This window comes from Suillus clintonianus, assembly GCF_016758775.1.
Source record: "Suillus clintonianus strain FC179 chromosome Unknown DEU56scaffold_24, whole genome shotgun sequence".
Lineage (NCBI taxonomy): Eukaryota > Fungi > Basidiomycota > Agaricomycetes > Boletales > Suillaceae > Suillus > Suillus clintonianus.
The window spans coordinates 452,262-466,126 of record NW_024539248.1 but is presented as its reverse complement, the minus strand read 5'-3'; the positions used below and the strand labels follow the sequence as shown (position 1 = coordinate 466,126).

General features: G+C 49.5%; 7 protein-coding genes across 7 annotated transcripts; 3 read left to right on the top strand and 4 right to left on the bottom strand.

Moving 5' to 3' along the window:
* Window positions 1-87: 87 nt before the first annotated feature.
* Window positions 88-1,031, bottom strand: DEU56DRAFT_272281 (uncharacterized protein). Its single transcript, XM_041345409.1, has 2 exons — window positions 173-1,031; window positions 88-120 (listed from the first exon to the last, which is right to left on the bottom strand). Exon 1 carries the CDS (start codon window positions 635-637, stop codon window positions 173-175), a length of 465 nt encoding a protein of 154 aa, XP_041210077.1. The 5' UTR covers window positions 638-1,031; the 3' UTR covers window positions 88-120.
* DEU56DRAFT_885247 (TPR-like protein) lies at window positions 684-4,532 on the top strand (the record flags this gene model as incomplete). The annotated part of the gene is made up of 2 exons (XM_041356180.1): window positions 684-4,303; window positions 4,342-4,532. The coding sequence occupies one exon, from the start codon at window positions 684-686 to the stop codon at window positions 4,032-4,034; it is 3,351 nt and encodes a 1,116-aa protein (XP_041210076.1). The 3' UTR covers window positions 4,035-4,303; window positions 4,342-4,532.
* A 676-nt stretch (window positions 4,533-5,208) lies between these two features.
* Window positions 5,209-6,235, top strand: DEU56DRAFT_272225 (uncharacterized protein). The gene is made up of 3 exons (XM_041345408.1): window positions 5,209-5,452; window positions 5,512-5,702; window positions 5,760-6,235. Exons 1-3 carry the CDS (start codon window positions 5,257-5,259, stop codon window positions 5,964-5,966), a joined length of 594 nt encoding a protein of 197 aa, XP_041210075.1. The 5' UTR covers window positions 5,209-5,256; the 3' UTR covers window positions 5,967-6,235.
* Window positions 6,236-6,367: 132 nt separating this feature from the next.
* DEU56DRAFT_885244 (uncharacterized protein) lies at window positions 6,368-7,473 on the bottom strand (the record flags this gene model as incomplete). The annotated part of the gene is made up of 1 exon (XM_041356179.1): window positions 6,368-7,473. A coding segment is annotated over exon 1 (1,047 nt), but the record flags the coding sequence as incomplete, so codon positions are not given.
* A 765-nt stretch (window positions 7,474-8,238) lies between these two features.
* On the top strand, window positions 8,239-9,495 carry DEU56DRAFT_795802 (uncharacterized protein). The gene is given in 3 exon segments (XM_041352854.1): window positions 8,239-8,269; window positions 8,304-8,310; window positions 8,321-9,495. 1 exon segment carries the CDS (start codon window positions 8,322-8,324, stop codon window positions 9,477-9,479), a length of 1,158 nt encoding a protein of 385 aa, XP_041210073.1. The 5' UTR covers window positions 8,239-8,269; window positions 8,304-8,310; window position 8,321; the 3' UTR covers window positions 9,480-9,495.
* Window positions 9,496-9,595: 100 nt separating this feature from the next.
* DEU56DRAFT_272209 (uncharacterized protein) lies at window positions 9,596-11,221 on the bottom strand. The gene is made up of 2 exons (XM_041345407.1): window positions 11,028-11,221; window positions 9,596-10,976 (listed from the first exon to the last, which is right to left on the bottom strand). The coding sequence occupies exon 2, from the start codon at window positions 10,807-10,809 to the stop codon at window positions 9,706-9,708; it is 1,104 nt and encodes a 367-aa protein (XP_041210072.1). The 5' UTR covers window positions 10,810-10,976; window positions 11,028-11,221; the 3' UTR covers window positions 9,596-9,705.
* A 462-nt stretch (window positions 11,222-11,683) lies between these two features.
* DEU56DRAFT_795799 (uncharacterized protein) lies at window positions 11,684-11,950 on the bottom strand. Its single transcript, XM_041352853.1, has 2 exons — window positions 11,905-11,950; window positions 11,684-11,851 (listed from the first exon to the last, which is right to left on the bottom strand). Exons 1-2 carry the CDS (start codon window positions 11,933-11,935, stop codon window positions 11,709-11,711), a joined length of 174 nt encoding a protein of 57 aa, XP_041210071.1. The 5' UTR covers window positions 11,936-11,950; the 3' UTR covers window positions 11,684-11,708.
* Window positions 11,951-13,865: the final 1,915 nt, after the last annotated feature.

The following is a 13,865-nucleotide window of genomic DNA, read 5'->3' as shown; positions in this document are numbered from 1 at the left end:
GCACGAGGGTCAAAGGTTCTTTTTGCAGGCATACTAGGACCGAGAACGATGTAGATATCTGCTGGGGAAGCCATCTTCCGCGGCGTCTACGATCGATAGAGCACGAATGCACTACTTGGTCTATTTGAGTAATGAGTGAGCGGAAATCCACCCAAGATCCTGAAGAACGCACCTAGAACTTCTCGGCCAACCAAACTAGTCCAACTCCTTCCTGACGAGGTCTGATTGTGTGCCCAAATAGCGAGGTATCACCACCAGCCATAGCATTAATGTTATCTGCAAAATCATTAGAGAGTCCAATAGGATTAACGCACCTGCAGGTATCTTCGAAAATGTCTGATGTCGATTTTCGAACATCAACTTCACGAACGTTGCGACGCACAATATTAATGTCGAAAACAAGCAAAAATGCACCTGCCAATTTGCCAAGCCAGGCCAAGCCTGTCAAGGTACCCGCCAACGAGAAAGCGAAGAAGATCCGGTTCTGCATGAGGCTGTACACAAGTTCAAACGACCACGGTGAGCGCCTCACCTCGAATTCAGGTTTCAGTGGTCGAATTTCTATGTACGTGCGCAATTCAAACATATCTACCTGGATTTTGTGCTCATGAAAGGCAGTGTCACTCTTCGGCTTCATCCTCCCTGCGTTATTGACAATTATCGTGCAACTCGATTACGATAGCATGGCGACCTGGGTGGAAAAGTGCCAAGCGGCCTTGCAGAGGTGTCTCCCCGGTCATAATCGATCAACAACTCTCAACAATCTTGCCATCAGCCTTTATGACAGATTCAAGCAGCGTGGTGTCCCGTCTGACCTTGACGAGGCCATCGAGCTCTTTCGGGCTGCACTGCTCATCTGCCCTCTCGGTCATTCTGATCGACCAACGTCTCTCAACAATCTTGGCATGGGCCTTTATGACAGATTCAAGCAGCGGGGCGTCCCGTCTGACCTTGACGAGGCCATCGAGCTCTTTCGGGTTGCACTGCTCATCTGCCCTCTCGGTCATTTTGATCGACCAACGTCTCTCAACAATCTTGGCACGGGCCTTTATGACAGATTCAAGCAGCGGGGCGTCCCGTCTGACCTTGGCGAGGCCATCGAGCTTCAACGGGCCACACTACTCATCTGCCCACCCGGTCATTCTCTTCGACCAACGTCTCTCAACAATCTTGGCCTCAGCCTTTATGACAGATTCAAGGAGCGGGGCGTCCCGTCTGACCTTGACGAGGCCATCGAGCTCCATCGGGCCACACTCCTCATCTGCCCACCCGGTCATTCTCTTCGACCAACGTCTCTCAATAATCTTGGCCTCAGCCTTTATGACAGATTCAAGGAGCGGGGCGTTCCGTTTGACCTTGACGAGGCCATCGAGCTCTTTCGGGCTGCACTCCTCATCTGCCCCCCCAGTCATGACCTTCGACTAGCGTCTCTCAACAATCTTGGCATGGGCCTTTATGACAGATTCAAGGAACGGGGCGTCCCGTCTGACCTTGACGAGGCCATCGAGCTCCATCGGGCCACACTACTCATCTGCCCCCCCAGTCATGACCTTCGACTAGCGTCTCTCAACAATCTTGGCCTCAGCCTTCATGACAGATTCAAGCAGCGGGGCGTCCCGTCTGACCTTGACGAGGCCATTGAACTCTTTCGGGCTGCACTACTCATCTGCCCACCCGATCATTCTCTTCGACCAACGTCTCTCAACAATCTTGGCACGGGCCTTCATGACAGATTCAAGCAGCGGGGCGTCCCGTCTGACCTTGGTGAGGCCATCGAGCTCCATCGGGCCACACTACTCATCTGCCCACCCGGTCATTCTCTTCGACCAACGTCTCTCAACAATCTTGGCACGAGCCTTTCTGACAGATTCAAGCAGCGGGGCGTCCCGTCTGACCTTGGCGAGGCCATCGAGCTTCAACGGGCCACACTACTCATCTGCCCACCCGGTCATTCTCTTCGACCAACGTCTCTCAACAATCTTGGCTTCAGCCTTTATAACAAATTCGAGCAGCGAGGTGTCCCTTCTGACCTTGACGAAGCCATCCAGCTCCTTCGGGCTGCACTACTCCTTTATACCCCTGGTCATTCTGATCGATCAATGTCACTCAACAGTCTTGCCCTCTATCTTCGAACCAGATTCGAGCAGCGGGGCGTCCCGTCTGACCTTGACGAGGCCATCGAGCTCCAACGGGCCACACTACTCATCTGCCCACCCGGTCGTTCTCTTCGACCAACGTCTCTCAACAATCTTGGCCTCAGCCTTTATAGCAGATTCGCGCAGCGAGGTGTCCCTTCTGACCTTGACGAAGCCATCCAGCTCCTTCGGGCTGCACTACTCCTTTATACTCCTGGTCATTCTGATCGATCAATGTCACTCAACAGTCTTGCCCTCTGCCTTCGAACCAGATTCGAGCAGCGAGGTGCCCTGTCTGACCTCGATGAGGCATTTAGGCTGTATGCGCAACTCTCTCATGTAGCTCATGCAGTCTCTCGTGAGGATCTTACTGCTGCCAAGTCATGGGCCACCTCGGCCGAGGAGACGAATCATGACTCTGTATTGGTTGCCTATCAAACTGCATTGAAATTTCTAGATCAGCATATTACTATCTTGTCATCTTCTCCACTCCATTTCGATGTTGTCAGGATGGCCACTGCTTCCCTTGGAATGGACGCTTTCTCGTGCAGTGTTCGTCATGGCGCGCTCACAACTGCTGTGGAAATGATGGAGCAAGGCCGTGCAGTATTCTGGACTCATTTGGCACGCTTCCGCACACCCCTCGATGAACTCTCCATGTCTGGTGACACCGGTGCAGCCTTGGCAGAAGAGATCAAGCAGCTCAGTTTTCGCCTTCGTAACGTGTCCGACCGGTCTACGGAAGACCCGTCTTCGCAAATCCGGCAATTGACCATGCAATGGGAAGACGTAATCTCACGCATCCGCATGCTGCCTGACTTTCCTCGATTTCTCCTGCCCCCGCTGTTCTCTGACCTCCAGAGATCCGCTGAAGAAGGCCCGGTTGTAATCGTCAATGCTAGTCAGTACAGCTGCGATGCCTTGATTATCCTCAGTGGTCAAGATCCTGTCCACGTTCCACTTCATATTGCGCAGACCGAAGTCTCCGAATTGTCTTCCGAGTTTCAGTCCCTTTCAGAACAATTTGGTTCTTCTAATCAGCTATACAAGCTTGTCACCATCCTCCGGAAGCTTTGGCATGAAGTTGTTGACTCCGTGGTCCAAGCTCTCAAAGAGTCTAAAGTTCACCCTGGCTCACGTATTTGGTGGTGTCCCACTGCCGATTTTACGCTGCTTCCTCTACATGCAGCAGGACCCTACGAGAAGAAGAAAGACAATTTATCTGACATTTACGTCTCCTCTTACACCCCCACTTTGGCGACACTTGTTCGTGCAAGACAGCAGGTTTCTGGAGATGCGTCCCCACAACATTTTGTTGCCATTGGTCAAGGAAACCCGCAAGGGGCGAAGGCACTCGAACATGTCGCTCCCGAGTTAGCCGTAGTCGCTCAGCATCTCGCACCCGTTGTCTCGGTCACGTCGCTCGCGGACGGCGATGCGACAGTTGAAGGTGCACTCGATGCACTAAATCATAATCAGTGGCTCCATCTAGCCTGCCACGGAATGCCGAATCGACAACAACCATTTGAGTCTTCCTTTGCCATGCGCGACGGGCCTTTAATGATAAAGGATGTCATTCGATCTAACTGGCAGAACCCTCAGTTTGCATTTCTATCGGCCTGCCACACTACTGTGGGCGGTGAGATGAGTCCCGACGAGTCGATTCATCTCGCTGCGGCCATGCAATTCTCCGGATTCCGCAGTGTAATAGGTTCAATGTGGTCTGTCGACGACGAGGTTGCACGACAGGTTGTGTCCGCTTTTTACGGCAACCTGGTCGATGGGTCAGGGAGGTTGGACTGCACACGGGCTGCGGTGGCGTTGCACAAGGCTGTGAAATCGTTGCGCAAGAAGATTCCGCTAGAACAGCAGATCGTGTTTGTTCACATAGGTGTCTAGTTTGTATTTTATGTTATCCTGATTGCTTTCAATCCCTGTTGTCCCTAGTTTTCAGTTAGTCAAATCGTGTCTGTACAATACTTGTTTTTCCATTGTGTACTAGTACTGCAAGCACCGTTCGGTTGAATGATTATACATCGCGTTGTCGAACATACAAATGAGTTGGCTGTTTACACAAGGACTTTGTACGATGGACTGGTGCGTAATTCTTCCTTGATAATATGTGGTTACTAAGACTTGGTAAGTTCGAGCGACATCAAGAACACCGCTCTCCTATAGTGCGCCGGCATACATTGTAACCAAGTTGAACCAACTCTCGCTGGCCTGCAGCCTGACAAGGAAATTAATATGGAACAAAACGACCAAGGACAAACTTTCACTTCCGACACTTGTAGGTAAGCCTCGTGAAATGACTTGGGTCGCGAGCGGCGGCACTGGAACGTCAGTCATCTGCAAATAAAGCCAGAGGTGGGCGAAGAAACGTGTCATTGTAGGATATACCTGCTGCTTTGTTAGTGAATGTCAAACGCACATTATTCGATTCCCCCCCTCAACCACTTATATCGACTTGACCGCTCCTGCACCCATGCATGAAGCCATGTCACGACCTCTTTCTCACCAAGCGCCGCGTAGAATCCCACCTCAAACCTAGCGTCCACGGAGGAAGGATAAAATGTACATGTATGCGTCTATTTTCCGTGTGCTGACCGTCAGTCAATCCCACCACAGACCACGCATTCCGTGTCTCTCAGCTGGCGATCATCCTCGATCGGACAAGTTCGTTGCTAGAAACTTTTGCAACTGGACTTAGGGATGAAAACTTTGATCCCGAATCATCTCTAGAGTAAGTCGTTCGTTCAGGGAGTTCGAGCGTGTTCACGACGGAGCTACTGCACTAGGTGCTGATGTGACGGATGGTGTCCTAGGTCTTCACCCAGAAAATGGAGATCTTGTAGGCATTTTGAGCGAGAACCGTTCAGTGCGTTGTATCCCATTTTTCGGTTGAGATCCAGATCGTGATTAGTGAGCTAGAAGTCTGATTCGATAACTAGACAACTCCTAAAAATGACATCATCTCCAGAAGCCCCTAAGGGAGTATAATATGGAAGTAATCCCATACACATCTCCACATTTTCATCATATCAACCGTTATCCAAATATGACCTCAGCCTGTCAACGATTCACTATTTTGACGTTCTCGTTTGTGGTTGTCGCGGCTACAATGGCAGTGGTCATCTTCATGCCTGCGCACCCTGTCTTTATTTTGACGGCAATGACATTCATCTCCTGCGTGTTCTTAATATTCATGGTAATTATGGACCCAAACCTTATGAGCAGCTGCGCTGCTCCACTGCTGATGTGCTTATCCGTGACTACTTTCTCCGTCGATCTCGCCTTCGCGAGCGGATGGGAAGACGGTCAGTGGTTTTTATTTCTTTCAGGAACCAACACATTACTTAATTAATATATATCACAGGTCCGGTGTCCCTGGGATTGCTTATTCTCGCATTCTCCGTTTTTATGTTATTTTCTGTTGGTTTGGCGTCCGAGAAGAGTTCAGATTCGGGGGTGGGCATTCGAAATCTCGCTGAAAATCTTGCCGCAATCGTCAAGACTCTCATTAATGACCTCCGGGGCATAGATGTAAGTCACAAGTATTCCGCTCTAGTAAGTCCTTCTATCTCATCAACTACGCATACTTGACCTAAATATTATTATTCCAAGCCACTACACGAGTCTTATCCATACTTTCAGACCGCCGCACAACCTGCCGCCGCCGCCGATTCGGGCATCACCATCGCTGACTCGGGCGTCACCACCGCTGATTCGGACGTCACCAACACCTTCCCTGAAGCCTTTCCGAACTATGATGGTCGGGCTGAAACCCTCCTTGACGTCTCTATAGATCTTCCGGACAGCCAACCAAAGTAGGGCACTAATACCACTGGTCCCATTACAGACGTCTGTCATTAATTCATCGGTGGGTCCCTGTATGACAGGAATAGGACGTGAGTATCCGTTTAATAGTTAGCATAAAAGATGTTACGCAGGCTTTTTACGCCCCTTGGAGCGTTGAGACCTATCACGGCGTCAAATGCGAGGATGTCACACTGTAACTACGCAACATACGTGGTAGAGCAGAATTGAAACATCAAACCGATGTGAGGGGGTATTACAAAGCCCCACCAAGTAAGTTTGCGTTGTCCAACTTGGCACCGTCTATGTAGGTCAAACATTTCCTCAAGAGACGAGTTAGAATAAACATAGCATAAGCCAGATTTCATCTGCGAAATATGTGCATAACAACCATCTGTATAACTCAAAAGTAAAACTCTGTACGCATAGGATCTACTACAATTTTGAGGGAAGGGATAAGGGCAACGTATTCCGCGCGCTGCTCATCAGTTGTCACAACCCCATCGCCGAAAGTAAGGCTCTCCAGGGGACACTTTGACCGTGTTAAAAATTCCTTGAACTCTTCATGAGGCCACGGTTGTACATAGCGAGCTTCGAGCGCTCGTAGATTCGGGAGTGAGAGAGCATCGAAGAGGCAAAGATCTTCGACTGTGTCCCCAAACAAATCTCCGGAAATAATACGTATGGATTGAAGTGTGGTGTGCGTCGATGGCTCCAAGGCCTCGATTTCGGTGATTACCGCAACAATCGTCAAAGAAGAGAGGTGGGGGCATAGATTTAGGAGGGAAGGGAGTGTGTTTAGTCCATGTGCATTGATCTCGACATTTGTGAGATGGGCCCATGTGGGATTGTACTCGAGGTCGAACACTGGCAACAAGTTCGTTGTTTTGAGACTGCGCAGAGTGAGCGGTAATTGCGAGATAGATTTGGCGACCGCTGGCGTAAGATCGGAGCCGTCCGTGGATATGGTCAGCTTCTCAAGTGCGAAGAAGTCTGCTATCATAACTTCTGGTTGGTTTGCACCGGAGGAAAAATCCAGAGAGAGAGACGAAACTTGATTGATGTACGGCCCAAGCAGGCTTCGTAGCTGGGTCCAGTGGTCTGTGTGACAATCGAGTGCCAATGATAGCGGACGTCCCCGTGATCGCCTGAGCCAAGTTTCATAGCAGAAGGCTGTCTGCTGCCAGTCTTTGCCTACAGACAGTCTACACCACAAATTGGACATGCTCACGGAAACCTCCCTCCATCGTCGACATACTCTGGTCAACATAGCCACATTTGATGCGCGCGACAAGTACTCTGAGTCGTCTTCCGGGAGACAGTGAACGAAAATGTTGCATAGGGTTTCGGTTGGCAGGCGCGAAAGAGCCGATGCAAATCTGCTGTGCGAATTTCCAAACTGGATTAGGACCGTAGATGAATGGACTTCGGAGTTGAATGTATTCATGTTTGTTGTCATGAACATTTAAAAATGTGAAGGAGGTCGAGATATTGGAGATGGAGATTTCAGGTTAGAAATAATTCTACCGTCCACCGACCATCGCGTCCCTATATAAATTAAAACGCGTTGACCTTCGCAAACCACAGCAAACAAATCGCCTTGCCATTATAGTGCATTAAGGGGATATTCTTGTGGCTCATACCCACATCCACGCCTAGCTTGGATTGTTGCAAAGCGAGTCGATGGCTTCAGCAAACTCGATCGGTATGCCAAAGCCAACTGAGGCCATGTGTCCTTTTTATGTACACGACGACTGAAGGTCATAGAATAGACTTGTCAAGTGGACTTTTATTTTCTTCCCTATTGTAATGATAACATTTTTTTTGATATCTGACAAGCGTGTAGCCTGTGAGGTAGCTGCCGCTTAGGTGGTGGTGTGAACGCCTATCCGAAATGTTTGGAAGGGACCCCGGCTAGATGACCACGAGAAGAGTCGACTCATATGGCTGCACGGCGGGCATCGGAAATTCTGCTGTCGCGATCACTATGGGATGAGAAATCTGAAAGTCACAGAGCAAACAAACATCGAAAAGCGGCCCGCAGGAACATCCGTCACGAGGAGCTACATTACTTATTTTAAACTCAGCTCATTGCCAGTTGTCGCCTTGAATTCACCCTTGATTCACCCCTATCATATGTTGGTTCAGCATTCTTTCAACGGTCAACCTTTTGCTATCCCCAGCATCGCTCCTCTGCGTCGGTTGGCCTAAGTTAGGTCGGATCGTGCCAGCGAAGAAACAAAATATTGTAAGTGCCCAGTTGTAATTACTCGTGTCTCATAAATTAACAATTAATCGCTTTTGACGCAGTCACGACCAATGGCATGCCTGTTCTGATACATTCGATGTCATAACATTGACGATCACTAGATGCCAGACCTTGAACCACCAGTACTGTACTCCGGTGATCCTGACCACTCTGTCATGCGCACTGGCCAGAGCGTTTCCGCCATCATCGCCGATGACCAGCACCACTCCATGACCTTACACGAGGGACTTGGACCGGCTGTCTCTCGTTTACCAGTTGAACTCTTATCCGACATATTTATGTACATACTCCCGCCATTCTATGAGGCGTTGGTCCCTTCAAAGCTACGTTCTCCCATGCTGTTGACCAGATTATGCCGGAGATGGAGGGAGGTTGCTGTGGACATGCCATGTTTGTGGTGCAGACTGTCCATTGGGTATATGAGCAAAAACCAAGAGCATTGGCAGCGGGAAGCCTTCCGCTACAACACGTGGCTCGAGCGATCGCAAGGGCTTCCACTGTCATTGGCACTCATGTGGAGCTTATATCGCTTGACAGACCTTCTTCAGCCTTACACGAATCAAATCTTGTCTCTTCGTATCGACATTTACTGCACCGCCATACGCGACCTATTGTTAAACAACCTCCCAGCACTTCAGGAGCTTACCATATTCTGGAATAACCACAACTTCGGCATTGAGAGGACGGCTACTGCGCAATCTATTTTGAGACGCTCATTCACACTGCGCAGTCTCAAAATGGTAGGGAGATGGTTCATGTTCCGCTGGGATGACTTCAACCGGTTTGCTTCTTTCAAACCCGGATGGCACCACTTGACGCACATTGAGATCACTCTAACTCGACTGAATGTACTCCCCAAGTTGCTTCAGCAGGGTCCCAACCTTTCCTCGGCCAGGATTCTCATAGCTGGATGTCCCATTCCCATACCGATACCACCGTACACGCACACGAAGCTTCAATCTTTACACATCAGTAGTTCTGGAAGCATTACAAGCATTCCAGACCTCTCCGACCTACTAAACGCCCTCACGCTCCCCAATTTGCATGAGCTTACGGCTAGCTGTTCATCGCTTGATTGGTGTCATGAGGTGTTCAAGGCATTTTTGGCACGATCGAAATGTCCCCTGGAGTCCCTGGCTTTTGGTGATCCATACTCAAGAGCCTTAAATTATGACAGGGAGAAGGCGGAATACTTCATGCTCATTCCTTCCCTTGAAGTAGTAGTGAGCCCGCCTAGTGTTCGGCACAGATTATGTTAGCATGTACAGTCAGTTGTTTATCGTTTATGAATTTTGTTTGTTTGCGCTTTGCAGAGACAAAAAACAAGGGTATACGGATCAATCTCTTGACTTGAAAGCAAGTTCCAAAACGTATTTGCTCTCTCCTATAGCGACAATATGATTCGCATGACAATCTGTCCATTGCAGTGATACAATTATAGTCTAATTTACTTATCTAAGTACGTTCTCGATATAAGATACCTACCTATTTTGTGGTGGTTGTTGGCGCAGCCGTTGAACTAGCAGAAGCACTGCTTGTGTTAGTGCCGATCGCGGTAGAAGCGCTGGAATGAGAGTTGGCGATTTCTGAAGCGATTGCAGCCGCGTTCATCCGGCCGGGCGTTGTGGATGGCGACGAGGAGGTAGAGGAGGTAGAGGGGGCAGAGGAGGTAGAGGAAGAAGATGAGGACGACGGGGAAGATGATGTGATGGACGCAGAAGACGGGAAATCCGCAATCGGGACGAACTCAATTTCCAGTGAGCCACTCACGGGCTGCGAGGTCGATGTCGCCGAGCCCGTGGAGGTTGCTTGAGAAGATGACGACCCCGGGCTTGAAGCAACGATATCAGCGTGGACAGATGAAGAGGGCGGGATAGATGAAGAGGGCGGGATAGATGAAGATGTCGGTTGGGCGGTAGTCGCAGGGACTGTGGAGGTTGCTTGAGAAGATAACGACCCCGGGATTGAAGCGGCGATAGCAGCGTGGACAGAAGGAGAGGGTGGCATCAATGATGATGTAGGTTGAATGGGGGCGGGGCCTGTGGAAGTTGCTTTCGAAGAAAGCGAACCCGCGCTTGAAGCAGCAGCAGCAGCAGCGTGGATAGCAGGAGAGGGTGTCGATGTCGATGTCGAACTGCATGCTGTTGGCATTGACGAGCATGATGAAGATGTCATGGTAAGCCCAGCGATAGCGGCCACAGGACTTCCAGCAGCGGACGACGAAGATGAAGACGGGGTTGCGGTGGCAGTGTAGACAGCCGTCGTGGTAATTGTCGTCGTCACCACATCGTCTGCGCTCGATTCAGCAGCATCGGTAGAAGGTGGAGGTGCAGAGACCGCATGATTCGAAGGCCGGAACACAAGAGTCACGTTCTGTGCTTCTGGTGCAGATGAGGAAGTAGTGGGCTGAGGCGCAGACGTAGAGCTGGTGTTCGTACTATCCCGCTCAACAAACATCGCATGCGAGGAAGTGCTGCCGTCGCTGTTCGTCCACATCGGCTTGATGACACCAGTAGAGGGATTGTACTCGAAGATCTGACTCTTGTGTGGATCCGCTGCCAAAATGGTGTAGTCCACGATAGGCGCCATGCCGTTGTTATATGAGTAATCCAGGTTTTTGACGTTGTTCTCCTATGGCAACGGATTGCACATCTCCATCATCATTGGCTCGGGCCCAGATGGGTTCGGGTCGAAAGTCGCACAGTAGAGGGAATTAAACATATCAGTTTGGACCATGACGTGCTTCGTCGCGTTTGCTATGGAGATATTTGAGTTCGGCGATGAAACCAATGTAAATGGATAAATACCAGGGTTGTCGGATGAGTTGTCATTAGCATCGACCAAGTAGAACTGCGTCCCATTTGTACTTGACACATTGAGAGGGAAGGAACCATTACTAGCGTGACCGCTGGTCGAGTTGGTCGACGTAGTATTGGTGGACTTATACGCCAAAGAATCGAGGGCAAGAGATGCGAGGTGCCGGCCTTGATCTCCGCTCTGGAAGTGCGATTATAAGAACACAGAAGCGCAAAAAATATGCTCCATACCACAATGTCAATGATCCCGGAAATATTACTGGAAGCTGCTCCCCTGGAGACTAGATAGTTATTTCCGCCTGCACCGTGGACAAGAGCAGACGAGCGGCGCGAGAGAGGAGTAGGACGACATGTGGAGGCATCGCGCGGCGAGAAAGGTGGATGAACATCATCACTGTGAATGTGAGCAAAGCTATAATCCCGAATGCCGGCCAGCGGATTCAATGGGTCGGAATCGGAAAACCTGAAGAACCTCTGTAATGTCGGCAAGTTTCAGAAGACGATGGTAATTAGAAAAAGACGGCCTAACTTACCGAACTAGGAGTATTGACATTCGCCTTTCCTTTGCTCTCGGAGGATTTGTGGGGATCATGTCCAGCAGTGAGCCTCGGAAATGAAAAGATAGAGCGGTGCTTATCAGTCAAAATCCTTGTAAGTGTTCCAGATCCTGCATTAACCACGAGTAAGCTCGACAATGTCGATGAAATGGGTATGGAATACCCACCTGGTCAACTCCTCGATATACATCTGTTGCACTCTTTCGATTTCCTCCAACGACGGCTTTTCGCAGCGTTGAACAGGAATAGGTCGGCCGACTGTTCAGAGGTGAACACACTTGGCAAGATATCGATTTAGGGATAGCACTCACTGACTGACACAATCCTTCGTCGGTATGGCATCAGGCCCAAGTTATCTGCAGTAGAGATGAAGGAAAGATCTGTAAGGATAATATATCCTTTACGCACCGTCCCATCTTCAAAACAAGGCGTTCGTGTAAGCCGATTGCTTACCATTCGCTTACACTATCATACTCCACGTGACGCATCCCCTTATATTCCTCGAACCTTGTACTACGAGGATTAGACTCGGGTCTCCTACTTACCATCACCTACGCATTAGTACAACGCTCAAAAGAATCCACAGTCTCGTCCTGTTACTTTCGCCTGATCCGTTCGGTGTTCCTTGTCATTTCCCGGACAAGGTTCCACTTTTTTTTTAACAGAAACGGAACTGGTTCGATTTATCTAGACAACTGTTCATCAACCCGCCGGGCTACCTGCCCATTACCTGACCAGTCAAACTGCCTTCTGAACGAAGGAAACCAACTGTCCTCACGTCCCTCACCACGCGACAACGTGCAAGGAACCATAGACGACGTGTCTCTCCAGAACCATCCTTATCTGAATCACCCCCAGTGAGAACTGGACATTCGGAAATCTACCGGAACAGACATAAATATACGCAAACATACTTTGTATGCCACATACCTTGTGTTATCTATGATTTTCAACGTGTTTCGCCGACGCACATTTCGACTGTAAAAATCGTTGTTGTTCTTGCATTCTGTTTTGTTTTTCTTGAAAAGGTAGGCTATTTTTTTGAAGACTGTTTGCTCGTATCGTGGATTGACTTCGTTTTTAGCAAACGAAAATTGCATGCAACACCCAGTCCATACAGCTGCCACTCGCACACGTCGTAACACTACATACTCTCACCAGCGCATGTAGTCCTCCTCACACTGTTGCTGCACCAATTATAATATATGCTTTTAGCCTTCGATGTCCGAATTCTGGTGTGTGTGTCGCAAGTACTGTAACGCTGAAAGAACCTCCATTCAATCACAATCAACGTGGTATTGTCATCTTCAAGAAGTGGATGATGATGAAAAGGAAAATATTCGACTTGCGAAGTTCTCTGATGCATTTCGTGCATCTGCTGCTCCCACACCTAGCACTTTGGCTGGTCCGAGCAATTTGAAACGTCGGAGTGAATCTAACGACGATGACAGTGTACCCCGCAAACAAGATCGATCAGAAGATGTCATGGAGCAGGTACGTGTAACATTGAGTTGTACTTATGTTGACGTCTAATGGTATATTGAACTAGGACATGAATTCTACTAGTCAACAAGGCTCACCAGCACCATCTCTTCGTGATGATCTCCCAGAGCCAGATCTTAATCTCCCGGAGCCAGACATTGATCGATCTGATCCCCCGGAGCCAGATCTTAATCTCCCGGAGCCAGACATTGATCGATCTGATCCCCTGGAGCCAGACTTTAATCCTCCGGGGCCAGACTTTGATCCTGCACAACCCCAACCAGACCCATGTCCCAACCAACAGCAGCCACCACCCAATAACGAGCGCAGACGTAGCCCATTCTGGGACTTGGACCTAGACGAACTATCTAATATGGCACACATTCCAAAGCTCCAACAGGATATGCTGTTCATTCGTGCACTTCGGGAAGCTCATTTAGATGATGGTGTCGGACTCAAAGGCGAGGCTCTTGAGAGGCTCCGTAATCCCCCTTCCCACCCAGCAACTGTTGATGATCCTGGTATCGACTTCGCCCTCTTGACGTTCCTCGCACTCGAACACTCATCAGAAGCAGCCTATGAGGACATACGAACTGCGGCTCATCGATGCTTCCCCGGGTCTGATATACCCAGCTTCTATCGAATCAAAAAAATCTTAGCCGACCTTAGCGGAGTTGATTCTCTTGTCGACCACATGTGCATTAATACGTGTGTCGCGTTCGTTGGACCGTATGCGGATCGCGAGACTTGTCCGGAGTGTGGAACACCCCGTTATGATCAAATCAAGCTC